At 42.7% G+C, this 15073-nt stretch overlaps 1 protein-coding gene across 1 annotated transcript in view; it reads left to right on the forward strand.

Annotated features, from left to right (window-relative positions):
* The first annotated feature begins 12997 nt into the window (after positions 1–12997).
* Positions 12998–15073, forward strand: part of RELN (reelin) — a 265985-nt gene continuing 263909 nt past the window's right edge. The window contains exon 1 of the mRNA XM_018068188.2: positions 12998–13217. Within this exon, the coding sequence (XP_017923677.2) occupies positions 12998–13217 (220 nt within the window). The remainder of the gene's footprint in view (positions 13218–15073) is intronic.

Here is a 15073-nt window from a genome sequence, read left to right on the forward strand (position 1 = left end):
CGTGGCTCCAGCCAGGCGCAGCCCGGAGCCAGAGGAAATTGCGAGTCCCCTCTCCTCAACTGGCCCCGAGCCTGACCCAGAGCCTCCCAAGTTGCTGGCAATCTGTCCCTTTCTCACTCCAGCGGCTTTCGGAGCCGGCTTGCACTGAGCGCATCGCCCTCTCCTCGGGGGTTCCGAGGTGCCGCAGCTGGCGGTGCCATCAGGTCACCGCGATGTGTCACTGCGGGGACCGGCCCGGCGCGGCCGGGGCAGCCAGCCAGCCTGTTGCTCCCCTTGAAGGAGCCACGGGCGAGGGCTAAGGGTCAGGCACTCGCAGGTGGCTTTGGAGATGGAAGGTCGTGCCCAGAATTAATAAATTAACGTCCTTTCTGTAAGCGCCCAGGCGGAGGAGAATGAACAAGAGCAGGCAAAGTTGTTCACAAAGTAGAGTCTTTACTTCGGGGATGTACTGGGTGACGGACACAGCCCAGGGCAGGTACACTGTTGTGGTAACCTGCTTTCGGCTGCAGAGTGCCCCTGGAAACCAGCAACTGTGCTGTTCCACAGCCTCATCACCATTGCTCTGTGTAGAAAACTTCCATGTGGGAAACAATTTTTAATTCATAATGGTGAGAGACCGTTTAAAGGTCTAATCCTTCTCTCTTTGTGTCTGCTTGGGGTTTGCAATGCTACAGAATAATAACAGCTAATTCTGCAGTAGGCAATTGAAAGGCAGAGAAAATGTCAATAAATGTTTATTTAAAATGCTTTGTTCAGAAACAGAAACTGTGTGATGGTCCTTGGCTAAAGATAAAGTTAAACTTTTGACTTCGATATATTCCAGTTCAGAATTTAAGTTTCAGGTAAATCATTGAATAACTGAGTTATGTGAAGATTCTGATTGAAATTTTTACTGTAAAGACATAAACCCCAAACATATCAAGTATTCATTTTCACACAGTCTAAGGGGTCCTGAAGTTTTTGCCTACGTATAAGCTTTAACAATATAGTTTTACCAAATTCATAGGAAACTTTTGCTTTTAAAATATTGTTGTCCTTTTAACAACCCATTACATGACCTCACCAGAAAATTTTTTTCCACAGGCTCCCAGATATTACAGCCTGTAATACACACTCCAGTTAAGTAAATTGCATTCAACCTGCTAAACCACAAATGCGCTGAGGGAAAAAAGAAGCTGGGATTTCCGTATTTTAAATGCTGGATTTTTGAAATTATGGTTCAGCCACGTAAATAACCGAATCATTCCCTGTCATCGCTGCTGCCGTGGTTTCCAGCCTGCAGCCGATGTTTAAACTCCCGTTGCTGGTCTAGGGAGAGAGGTTTGTGGCGGGACCATTGCGGGCAGGACGACAGGCAGGGCTGTCCGTCCGTCCTGCAGGATGAGGAGCAGGGACAGAGGTTGTTTCTCCGGGGATGCTCTTCTGCCTCTCGCTCTTTTAAAAGGGTTTTTGACTCTTGAAGTACCAGCTTGCGGAGCGGCGCCCCAGCTGCTCGCCAGACCTTTCAGGTGGCCAGGGGTGGATTTTCCGCCGCTGTTTTTGCATCTGAGAGAGCAAAACGCGGCGTCTTTGAATTTACCTCTGTGCCTGGCGGGATTTTTCCCTGTCCGCTCTCAGATTCCGCGGAGCCGCTGCTGCCCCGCGCCTCTCCCCGGCCCTGCGCGCCTCGCCCAGCGCGCTCCGTGCGCTCCGTGCTGCTGCGGCATCTCCCCGGGGACACCCTTCACCCCGCTGCCCCTCCGAAACAGGCACCGCGGTCACGCCTTTCCGTCTGAAGCGGGCACTGCTGCCCCAGGCACCATCCAGAGGCCAGCATCTGCCCGGGGGTGCAACCCAAGCGTTTCAGGGTATCTTTTAAAGCCACCGTGTTAAGAAAGTGCAAAGAAATTGCATGCGTTCAAAGGATGAACACAGAAGAAAGTCCACAAGACGAACCTGGAAACTAATTTGTTTACACACTGCAAGGTGTAGGTACACCTCGGTGTGAGCCAGCCTCCAAACAAATTTCTTTTCAGATTTGTTCATTGATTAAACATCTACCCATACCAAATGATTTCAAGGCCAGAAGCACTGCCTATTTGCTATGCACAGTGCAACAGACATATCCGTGAGCTAAGCACACTTAATCAGTTAGATATTTTGAAATATCTCATTTGAATATTTTTAAATGTAACAATTATCAGTGTTAAATATAGCACGAGGAAAAAACCCTCAGAGTATACAATCTGAAGAAATAATTTGAAGCAACATGGAATTTTATATAGTGCAGTTAAAAAATGCTGGAAAATGCCAGTCTGCACTGGTTGAGCATTTATCATTTAGAAATCAAACTTTAAAGGTGGTCTTCTGGGGACAAAGAGCAGGAGTTTTGAGATGCTGCACAGAAGCACAGGACAAAGGGAGATTTACATATGTACAATGCAAATTCAACTGCTCAGAGATCATATTAAAATACACTGGTCCAAATCTTTGCAAGTTCCAGTGAGGCCCCTTTTTACACTTACTGCCCCTTCATTCAACAGGGACAGGTGACAGTAGCATCCAAGAGCATCAGGTTCAAAGAGGAGTGAAATGGATGAAACCACATGTCAAGCACTGGATGAGAAAAAATTCTGATTAAAAAAAAATCGGCCAATGACTTTCTGCTAATTTGTTTAGACATTTCCTTGGGCTCTTGGAGGGGTTGTCAAACCACTGTACATTCAGTGGGGCTGTAACAGGGCCTCTCAGACCTTTGCCCAACTGTCCGTGGCACTGCCCCAGCACGACGGAAGAGGAACAGCATGTGTTGCAGAAGACACTCTCCTGGGAACTGGGCAAGCACAAGAGCTTCTGCAAGTGGCTTCTCTGACACCCTGAGTCTGGCACTTTATTTCCCGTGCCTTTGAATTTCATAAGTAAAACAAAGGCAATAATATTCCCTACTTTACATAGTTAAATTAGATACTTTGGGATTTAGCACTTCTCCCCTAATCCTTAAAAATAGTCCAGACTTGGCCCTATTCCTGAAATCAGTAAATATTTAATCACTGATTGAATAGGACCAGACCTATGCTGCCTATAAATATGCTCTTTTACATAGAGGACTGACTTGATACATCAGTAAACAATTTTATTACCTTTGGTAGACTTTTATTCCTCGAATTAGCTTATTTTAAATGTAACTAAGTCCTTGAGCAAAGCACTTACGCACCTGCTCAAATGCAAACTGACAAAGTGTGCACTGGTTTGATGTGGGCACCTGCTCAGTTTTCTTCCACCTGAGCAGTGGTTGCGTGTTCAGAGAGCTGCATCACGGCCCGCTTGGCTTGATCGTGGCTTTGCTGGTAGACAGCAAGGATCCTGTTTTGGTTTTTTCTCCTGGGATTTCCCCTGTAATATACAGAGCAGAATACAATTTCTTAGAAAGAAAAAAAAAATCAAGCCAACAACAGTTTAAATTGAAAATTTTTATACAACTTCATTTGGGTTTATTTGCAATCTGCGGTCAATTTTTGATTATCCATGTCAATGCGCCTTCAGTGCTGAGAGCACATACCATGATTTATGGGCAGATAAGTACATTGGAGCTGCATAAAGAAATAAGGATAAACTTGACTGAACATTGAGTCTTTACTGACCTTAATCACAGAAAGCTCAAAATGAACAGTCTGATTTGTAGTGTTTAAAAAATACAAACGGATTATCTTTACACTGTATTTTGTCTTATCCCTTAAGATTTTTTTTTTGCTGTCACTGCAAAGAGTTCCTTTTTCCCAAGGTTTCAAATTTAGATCTTTTAGGAACAACTTTGAACTGTTTTCCCATGATTGATGTTAAAACTCATCATTCTGTCCTTAAAATAGTTTTATTTAATGAGACTTGAGTTTCTATTTCACTCTCCATTGTTCCCTTTTTTTTCCAGAACGGATTAACCTTCAGTCCCCAAATGTTATCAGTTTCCATCAATGACTGCTACTATTCTTAGATATACTGTATATTGTCTGGAACCATTGCCATGATAGGTTGTAAAAAAACAGTTTTCAACTATTTTAAGTGGTAGTTATGCACTCTTTCAGCACTGATAAAAAGTTGTTTAAAGTCTGTCCAATTCCACCTTCATTCTTAACTGCTGTATTTAAGAAATACAGATTGTGACTTAGGATCTATTTTCATTAGGGTTACTTAGATTTCTGGTGGGTATTTTCATTGTAAATTGTAAATTCTTATTCTTCAGATTATTAGGAAATAAAAACATGTTTGAGTTTGAAGTGAGGGAAGGGAAGAAAGAATAGCTGGAATGTAAGTAGTGATGCTGCTTGAGGTATAAACAGGATTATAACTGAGTGGCAAAAATTCAGTTATTGATACTTTTTCTATCAGTTATGCTGAAGTATAGGAAGCTTTTAGTGAGTCAGAAGAAATAAGTAATGTACAGGAAGAAGGTGACATTAGAGATAGTGTGGTGGTAATAGAAGATCAGATTTTGGTCCATGTTTTCCAGTATCAACCTGAGAACCAGGTCAGCTTCTTGAGTCTTTCGCAGGGTATTCCCTCAAAACCTTTCATCTCATCCACTTACACCCTTCTCTGATCTGTAGGAGAATGAAGCCTTCAATCATTTTTTGTTTTAAATTAAAGAAGTGTGAAAAAAATTTTGCTCATGGGAATCCAGTTAGCTCCAGGGATTATTTTAGAACTCTTAAGGGACACATAATAAAAATGTGAGGCTGGCAATAGGTAGCAATGGTGAGGGAATTAGTAAGAATTGGGGGGACTCTTGATCTTCAAGTCTCTCCTTTCCTCTGAGGTCCTGAGCAGTATCGTGCAGCTGCATAAGGGTTTCATAGCTCATAAAAATTTCATCTTGGGTCAGCATTTACTAAAAGTGCCCTCATCCACCAAAGCCCCCAGAGCGCACCCTGACTCTGCTCTGCTTTATTTAGGATTTTCTTTCATAAAGTGAGCTTTGAAACAGGAGGGCTGATTTATGAGTACTGTGGCCTGTTTGAATTTCTCAGATCTGAGCCTTACTTAGCATGTTATTGAGTGAATGTGTGTTTTTAGATCTTGATGTTGACCAATGCATTGTCTGTATTTCTGAAGCTCTTGTGTGGACCCAGAGTTCATGTGGTATGTCGTTGCAAATTTTAAAAAGTTATGCTTTTAAGATCCCTTGACCAGAAACTGAGGAAGGGTTCCAACCTTAAAAGAAAAAGGTAGGCAAGGTCACAGCTGACAGCCTCTTACAAACTGTGTTTTGCCAGGGAAGATGTTAAATTTCAATGATTTCAGCTGCCATCACTGTAATTCATGGGCCACATAAGCAGTCAGCAGATGGCCCAGACAAAGATGTCGTCAGGCAAGGGATTGATGAAAGGAGGTAGAAGGTCCAGAAAGGCCTAAATGAGCCTTTCTTGCAAATTTGCAGAAGAGATGTAATCTCCAGTTAAATCCTTTCTTCCCTCATCAGGGGGCTGCTCCCCCCTGCAAAGGAGACTTGATTGCCCCAAATAACAGAAATCAAAGCCAGCATGGCATGCTGGCGTGACCCACATTTGTAAGGTGACATCTCACTGTGGGACAGACACGGTATTGTTGGTATTGTGGGTCTGTGTAGGACAGACTGTGGTCTGTGTACATGAAAAAATGATCTCTGCCTCAATGAGTTCACCATCCGAGGCCCGGGGCTTGCTGTGGGAGCTGGCATGTGTGCACAGACCTTCTTATAACATGATAATCAGTGTTGAAGTCAAGGAAGAAAAGAAACCTATGAAAAGTTAAAGGGTGTAAAAATACTGTTTCAGTGGAAATATTGCACATATTTTCTGATTTCTGCATTTAAAAATATTTTTTAATATGCATAATTTATCTGTGGAATTCATTGCTAAAGTTTGTTCATACAAACTGCTTTTCTTATAAATAATTAGTAGTTGTAATTATATATAAATAGATATATATAAAAAACAAGAGATGAATCTTGTACTTCAAGACCTAAGGTGACCACTAAATGATTTATAAGTAGGTTACTGTTGCATGGTTGCATGTAGGATGTTTCTCCATTGCTTCCTGTATTGATTATTCCGCCAAACCCATGTTGGTTCATTAGGTAGAACAGAGTGATATTGTCAGACCTGTGGCATTTCTCATTTTCCTTACTGTTGCTTTGATTTCGATTTTTGGAGGCCACTGCTTTTGAAATACTGTAGCATTTTTTATGATGGTACAATACTACAGTATTTGCATATTGACTGGTTGAAGTATGATTTTCAATCCTGTAATAGCCATGGTGATGCAGCTGAGATGGATTCAGATGCAACCTTTATTTGCTTTGTGCATCTCATGCCCTACAACTGTGGTTTGGATTTGTCATGAGTGTTTGCTGCATGGAGAGGGAAGGAAATGGCACTGTCTTACCTCTGAGAATAAGCAACCTTTCATACCGGCCCTTGCTATGAGAATTTCAATGGTCTCCGATGAAAGATTCAGTCTTTTTAACATGCTTCCTCTCTTTGTGTTAACATTTCCTGCCTTTTCATCGGGCATGAAAGGTGCACAGAGTGCAAATGTGTGTCTGGAATATTTGTGTAACTCCTACCTTTTTTTTCCTCCCAACTAGGATTTACCTATGGGCTAAACATGGGACAAACTCTGGCAGTGCAGCTTCTAACATCTGTCAAGGCCCACTGGCAGATTACTCAGGGAAAGACCTTCCCAGTTTGTCAGATGATGCCTTCTTGTTGGGCAGGTGACCTTCCTCCATCCCTCCTTCCCTCAGGTCAGTCCTGGAAAAGGAAAGCCATAGTGTGCCACACAATTTGCACAGCTCACATCCAGAGCCCATGAACTCTCCATGGACAGTGGCATCATGGAGATAGAGATCCCCCTCGTCCATGCCCATGGGACCTTCACCAGGTCTCCTCAGTGCTCAGATGCCTCCCACAGGTGACACATTTTTGACTCTTTTCCTAAAGGGAAGAGCAGGGTCATGGAAGTGGGCTTTTTTTTAATATATCTCACTAAGCATTTGCCTTAAATAGGGCTGTTTCTGAGAGGTGTACATCCTGCTTGGAGAAGGAGAACTGGGGTTTGTAGGGGACATTATGATTTGTACCTGTTTATTCCACAGTCCAGGACCAGGCATTACTCTGTCCTTCTGCAGCTGGAGAGGTCCTGGCTGGGGCTGGAGATGGCACCCTGTGGCCGGGCACGGAGCCACAGGCTCCTTGCCATTGTCTGCTGCAACCATCTGGAGCAGCTGATGCCTCAGTGGCACCACAGTGTTTCGGGGCAGCTGGGTTCAGTTTAGCTTCAGGCAGAGGCACCTGTGGGCTTGTTCTTCATCTCACCAGCCTCAGCATCACCTGCGTCACTCCAGACTCCCTGTGGTGTAGTTGTTGGCTGTTCACCCTTGTCCTGCTGCTGTCAGCATGACTTTCTGTTTGGGGATAGTGTTTGGTGAATGTGGGTTTTGCATGCTGGTAGAGATCTCCATCCACAAGGCTCCTCTCCGTCCACCCCAGCGGGATCCTGATCTTCCCGGGGAATCAGGACATCCCTGACTACTACCTTGCAGAGTTTCCTCATGACTTGTTGTAGGCAATGCCTTTTATATGAACATCTCAGTTGAAAAAGCAAGAGTCCTGGGGGACTGGACATGAGTGGCCTGTGAAAGTTGCTGAGGAGCAGGCAAGGAGTTCAGACACTTTCCCAAAGGCTTTTATCACAAAGTGGAGGCTGTTTGTCACAGCCTTTGTAAGGTCCCTCTTGCCATATTTTTTCATTCTGGGAACAAAACAGAAGTGACTGTTCCCTGCTCCTCTCTAGTGCTTTGATATTAATATTGGTTGTGAGAGTTTCACAAGCATCTCGTTGGGGGGTGAAATCAATGGCACTTTTCCAGATTGTGTCTGTTGAAGTTCAACCTGCAAGAGCACTGAGTGACAGCAGGCAACAAATCCATCTCCCCTACCCTTAGTCTTACATTCCGCACCCCTGCCTTCTTTCAGAATTCTACATTGACCTTCCTAAATTTTTGTGTCCTGCAGGTTTCTTTCTGAACTGTGCATGTGTTACAGTGCATGCCCAAGTTCTGCCCTAGTTTCCTGTGTCCTGGGGTGACAAACACCATGGGGTGTACCCAGCCCTGCAGTGGGACCAGCGCTCCCCACAGACCTGCTCCCCAGCAGGTGCTGTGCTGCGGGACAGCCTCTTCCCACCTCCTTGCTGAAGGGCTGGGTGCCAGCAGGAAAACACATCAGATGGGTGGTGGCCTCGCATGCCTCCACCCCCATCCTCTCCTCCCCTCTTCCTCTCTGCCCACTCAGAGGAGGGAGCAGCTCCAGGGGACAGTGCGGAGTATTTTATTTTATTATGCCTGCAGTAAAACTTGATTTAGTTTTACTAAGAGAGAAGTATTAGTATGAGAAGTATTATTAATAAGCCCAGCCTTCTGGGTGTAGGGGCTCATTGGGTGTTGGAAATATTTGTGAAGCCATGTGTAAAGCTGTTGCTGTGTCTCTCTTGAAGCAGAAGCCTTGGGTCATGCAGCCATGCAGGGTGGTCACTGGTTTCTCTCTTTGGTTTTGCAAGGTACAGTGGCGGGGGAACTGGCAGTCCCCTTGGTTTTCTTCAGCAGGGTGAGCAGATTAATTATCAAAAGGCTGAAGGTCTGTATATGTTTCCCAGAATGGCTTCTACTCACACATACTCATGTTTGTGACTGCTTGTTTCCCACAGGAGACAGGACTGTACACACTGGGCTGAGGGAACTGAATTATAAACCAGACTGATACAAAATGCCAAGAGCTCTTGCACGAGGCTTAGCAAAATTTTGATTGCCTCAGATTATACAGAGTAATTTATTCCTCCCCATGTCTGCTTGAAGGATAGTTTTGTAAATAAACAGGTATGACCTGACAGATCTGAGTCAGGAAAAGGGTCTGCCTGCCAACTCCAGCTCCAACTGTGCCGGTGTCTCCTACTGTCCACCTCATCATTGCTTGCTGATATGGGTGGCTGGATGCTGGCAGCCTATCCCATGTCCCCTTCTAGAGCCTGGCTGCATTGTGGGTGTACACTGAGCAGTCCAACTGGTGAAAAGCACACAGAATCAGGGACCTCACGAATTCCCTCTTTCCATCTCCCCAATGTAATTTTCAAGAGTGCAGTTAGATGATCAGAAGTTGGCAAAGAAAAAAAACCCTCGGTTTGTACAGCGAAATCCATCAAGCAAGCTCCCTTTCATGCACAGGCATGAATCCAAGAGCAAATGCTGTTTTCCCCTCTTCATCCTGCTGCGTCCCATCCGCAGGTGGTTCCTGCTCCAGCTTGGTTTGAAGGGATTTGCATATTGGTTGTCCACAATTGTCTGTCCATGTGCATATGATATGGAGAGGAGGGAAGGAAAGGGAAAAAGAGAGAGCACACAACACTTGTTGCTCAGAAGACTTGAAGAAATCCAGGAATATTTTTCTCTCTATGGCTGAGAGGTACTTTGTGGTCATAGCATTCAACATGTCTGGTAGAATATCCATAAATGAGTTAGCAAATCAGCTAAACCGAGAATCAGCTTTCCTGGGCAGGTGACCATGCTATTGCAGACGAATACTTCATGGAAGAGCTGGGCGGGTCCTGCATGGGGGAACTCTTTCTGCTGGAAATGAAAGCAACGGGTAGGTGATCAGCCTTTTTAACATCTGAAAACAGCAGCATGACCCTCTGTGGCCTCTCTTCATGTCAAGCCCTGGGATGTGAGAAGTCATTCATCATGTCATGGGGCTTGGCAAGGTCTCTGCCATTTGCCTTCCACTTTTCCCACTGCTGTCCAGGACAATACAATAGATAAGAAAGAACAAGAAATATAGATAATATTTATCTTTCTGGCTAAACAAGCTGTGGTTTCCAACCCACAATAACCTTCCAGTGTTCCTATCTCACAGGGGAAATGCACTACTAGAAAAAAAACAACCCTCCTTCCAGAATTAGACACATTTATCTGGGCATTGGATGAAAACATTGATACCAAGAACTGCAGAGAGAAACAAAACAGCACAACTGGCCAAGGCAAAGATCCTGGTTTAACAAAGCACTGTCCAGCCTTGCAGTGCAGAAGTCTGGGGGGATGCCAGGTATCAAAATTAAAGAATCAGTCCTATGAATTGCTATGTATGTTTGAAAAAAAGGGTCTCTGGCTAAATTCCAGTGTTTGACATTTCTGTACAGTGGTTCTTCTGACTCTGGCCCAAAATGACTGTAGCCTTCAGAACCTCATTCCCATTAGTACAAAGATCCAAAACCCCAGGCAAATATTTTTATGCTTTCCAATTATTTTAGTTGCTTTGCTGATGACTGATACCCTGTTGAATAGTTTTTGAAGTTGATAAAATTCTTGTATGAGCAATCCCAAGCACAAATACAGGGTGGGTAGAGAATAGATCACAAGCAGTCCTGAGGAGAAGGACTTGAGGATGCTGTTGGATGAGGGGCTGGACATGACCTGGCAATGTGTGCACTTGCAGCCCGGAAAGCCAAACATGTCCTGGGCTGCATCAAAAGCAGTGTGGCCAGAAGGTCAAGGGAGGTGATTCTGCCCTTCTGCTCCACTCTGTGATACCCAACCTGGAGTACTGTGTTCAGCTCTGGGGCCCCCAACATGAGAAGGACATCAACCTGTTGGGGCAAGTCCAGAGGGCCGTGAAGATGATCAGAGGTCTGAGCATCTCTCTGCTGAAGACAAACTGAGAGAATTGGGGTTGCTCAGCCTGGAGAAGAGAAGGTTCTGGAGAGACCTCAGGTACCTTTTCTGGTACCTGAAAAGGGCCGACAAGAGAGCTGGAAAGGGACTTCTTACAAGAGCATGTAGTGATAGGACAAGGGATAATGGCTTTAAACTGAAAGAGGGCAGGTCTAGATTAAGTATTAGGAAGAAATTTTTTGCTGTGAGAGTGGTGAGGCACTAGAACAGGTTGCCCAGAGAAGTTCTGGACTCGTCATAACTCGGAGTGTTCAAGGCGAGATTGGATGGGGCTTTGAGCAACCTGGTCTGGTGGAAGGTGTCCCTGCCCATGGCAGGAGCATTGGAACAAGATGATATTTAAATCCCTTCCAAACCAAACCATTCTGTGATTCTATGAATTAATTTAGTTAGAATTGCCATGTCTGTAGTGAATTCATATACAATCTGGTTTTGTAAAGGATAAAACCTGGTAATTTATTTCAGTAGAATGTGGTAAAAGTTTTAATGGAAAATGGGGAGAAGTGAAACATTTGAAATATATTCCTGATATTTTCAAAGCATTATTTTTGTTTTGTAAATGTATCTTAATTGTGAAACTGACTGTGAAAAAGAAAAAGAAAAGAAGTTACCTGCATAATCAGAAAATGGAATGAGACTTTTCTGCTTGAACAAAATTCTTTATCTAATTGTTTTGGGTTCATTGAAGATTTTCATATTGACCTAACTGATATTTTAATTTATTTTTTGTGCCAGATCCCTCAGTACTTCTCCTTTTTATGTTAACCCAAGCTGATCTCTTTTTCTTTCTTTCTCTTTTCATTTTGGTCACTGAACCAAAAATTGAACAGTTCTACTTCTGACAAGTTGACCATTTAATTTCCGGCCACTGAACAGATCTGATTCAGACCACTCTACTCATGTTTGTTCCCAAAATAAATTACAGAATAATAATTCTCTCTTTAAGGCACCAAGGCACAGTTGGTAGCAATAATGACATTTCCAAGGTAACAGGCTCATGCTTTCTATAGTGATACCTGTGGTTGCTATGTGGCTACCAATGTTTAAGTTGACCACATTTTGCTTTACATTGTTCAGTTTTTTTTTTCAGCAGAAATCTTTTCCCTAATGAAATGTTCAGTAAAAAGGCTTAGAGGAGATCTATCACTTGCCTCCTTCTGGATGTCTTACAGTTAAAGGATATTTCTGCTTCTGAACTTGAAAACCTGTTGCAATGCATCTATAGAATTGTCATTCGTTGAACTAGACAAATAGTCCTTCATGTCTCTGAAATGATCTCTTTTTTTTTTTTTTTCATGGAACAATATTTACAGGGCTGTCCACCTCAAACAGAAATGAACTGCCAGAGCGGACGTACAAATTGGATTTGAGAGATGCAGGTTTATTTTGTTCAGGAAAGCGATCCCTGTGTTCTTTATTGCCCTTTTTTTCCCCTCTACCTGTAGTTAGTGCAGTTATGGAGTATAAAGGAGTTCCAGCAGAGCTGTGATGTTTGCAGAATTTGCCTCAACCAGTGGAGATGAAAAGGTGTGGGTTTGGCTGGAGCTGGCAGCACCGTTCCCTCCCAGCCTCAGGCAACCTGGATTACTCTGTGGACCTTTTCACTCAAAGAGATCTAAGTTTTGTTTTATCAAGTGGTAGCAGATGTTAGGGAGCCTTTATGCCACTCATCACCAACAGAGTGCCAATGCAATGGCATCTGGCTGTTTTCTTAATACAAATCAATTTTATAAACTCTCAGCTGTCTCTGAGCAGTGGTAGTGGTGCAACTATGTCCAACTCCCCCCAAGTGCCTTTTTCCCAATTAGTGAGATTACAGTAGAGAGCAAATCCTCCTCCTATTTGCAACATTTTCCATTTGAGAAAACACATTGTAAAATTAATTGCAGTACAATATTTCTCCTGACTGCACATCACTAACCGCTAAGAAACACTAGTGAGCGACTAGTGAGAACCTTTCATTCCAGATTTACAAAGCCGGCACTCGTTGCAGTTACCAAGTATTCTCTTGTTGCCGATATCAAGGTATTCTCCACTTGCAAATAGTGAGAAACAGGGAACCTTTTTGTTCTAACTGATGTATTTTCTCTAGAGCATGGAGATTTTTCATGATGTGCAGAACTCATACAGGTGCTAGTAAGTGTAGCACCTCAAATCTTCAGAATGGTCAAATTGTTGATATACAAAAATTGCATGTTCTGTCTGACACTTTGAAGTGTTCCAGCTTTTAGTGCTCCAGGGAGGAGGAGGACTGTTATCACCATGAAAGAGGAACAGTGCCAGCAAAGCCCACAGCTCTTTGATACACTGTGTAATACCAGTGATGAGACAAGAGCTTTGGGCAGCAGGAAAAGCTTTAACCCTCTTCTTGAAATTTTTCCTAATTTACTCCTCAAGCAGAACATCCGGATGGCAGTTTCCATCCCTCTTGGGGCAGTGCTGTGTCAGGGCAAGGCTGACCGTGGTGTCCAGGTGCAGAAAGGTGAGGCAGAAGAGATGACCACATGTGAAGGAGCAGTCAGATTTTCAGCTTACTAGATTTTTCCCCCTCTTCTCTCCTTTTCCAAAGTGCTGGGGCTCGTGGCTCTGACAATGTTGCTGCATTGACAACTTCCATCTAATGACTTCCCCCCAAACTGCTGGGCTGATGTATTGGTAGGGAAAACATGTCCAGGTCAAACAATCTAGATAATGTTTGAGCTGTATGCCAGTTCAGTTCTCATCTCTACTGCTGAATTTAACATATGTTTATTATGTTTAGCATGCAGAGTGGTTGCAATGCGTTTGAATTAGAGGGGAATCATCTTCTTTGTGCTTTTTTACGTCAATTGGGATATAGAGAGATTGACGTCTTTGTAATTAGCTAGGCCACAATTTGATGGCCTTTTTAATTTTGGGTTTTACTTGTGGGTACCTTATATAGGTATTTAACATTGAGGCAAATCAGTAATGAATGATAGTAACACATTACATTTCCTCTATTCTTTTTGATCAATTTGGAAATGTTTAGGTATAATGAAAGTATAATAATAAATTTTCTTTTAGTTATACACTTAAGAGCATGTTCCATGATATCCCTTGTTACATACCTGGCTGTTTTGCTGTTTCTTGAGCTTTTCTGTTGCAGGCAATCAGATTGCTTCTAGGATGAATAGTTACATGTTGGGTGGCTAAAATGTGCTCTTCAGAATCAGAAGAGGTACCACAAGGAAATATATGTGAGTGAGGTGGCAGAGGTCTTAATATGTATTTCAGGGTTCTGGATGTAGAGCAGCTATTTATTATGTTTACTGTACATGTCATGGCAGGCCTAGTGCAATGCCTATCATATGCCAAAAGATAACTCTACTGTCTCATGTCTTGGAAATCTCCCTTTAATATCTCCCAGGAAGGCTACATTTCTGTGGCTTAGATCTGGCTCAAGTTTTGTATTGATGGGGGCACTTTTTATGTGGTACAAAGATGATAGTATATTGGGCAGGCATAGGAATTACTAGGAGATCTCTCAGTTCTGTTTAAACAGAGTCCGGAGATACGTTTAAATATAAACTTACTTAAGTGTACCTAAGGGATCAAGCTCATTTTTACTTTCCAAGAACACAAAACTCTAGAAAGATGCAAAGATAATTTAGGTTTTCATGATTTGTTCACTGTAGGAATGCCTTTTGTTGAATTTGTAGCCTGCAAAATCCTGCATTATTTAAAAAGCTACAAACTGGAATATTTCCCTGCAAGAAATGGAGGAAGAAAGAAATGTTTCTCAAATTTAAAGCAGGATTTTTACATATTAACTATAAATATTTTGCAACTGAATGATTTGCTTTTAAATAAAATAAAGCTGCTTGCTGTCTCTGCAGAAATGAATCAGGGAAAGGGATTTATTCAGTGTATTTTAGTCAGATGAATGGAGAGATATGTCCGTCACCACTAACGTGATGGTTATTCCTTCTAAATATAAACTGATAATATTATATATTAAAGGCTTGATTATACTGTTAAGAAGATTAGTACATTTAAACAGAAAATAAAGGCTTATGTGCCCTAAATGTGAAACTAAAAGAAGAGGGGTTTATATATGGCAGTATCACAACATTCAGTACTTTTGAACAAGATATTTTCCCCTTGAAAATATCTCTAAGGAATAATCACTTCATACTGCCTCTGGGAATAGGTGGGATGCCTTAAGTCTAATCTCTTTCAAAGGAGTAATTTAAATATATGCAGGTATTAATCTTGGCATATTTGGAGGTGTTTATTGGAGTAAGCATAATGATTGCATGTGACTGTGTCCACAAGGGTAGTTTTCTGTCTCATCTGTTTTCTGTAAATGTTTGGGAT

This window comes from Manacus vitellinus, unplaced genomic scaffold (genome assembly GCF_001715985.3).
Source record: "Manacus vitellinus isolate BGI_N305 unplaced genomic scaffold, ASM171598v3 scaffold_13_pilon, whole genome shotgun sequence".
Classification (NCBI taxonomy): Eukaryota; Metazoa; Chordata; class Aves; order Passeriformes; family Pipridae; genus Manacus; species Manacus vitellinus.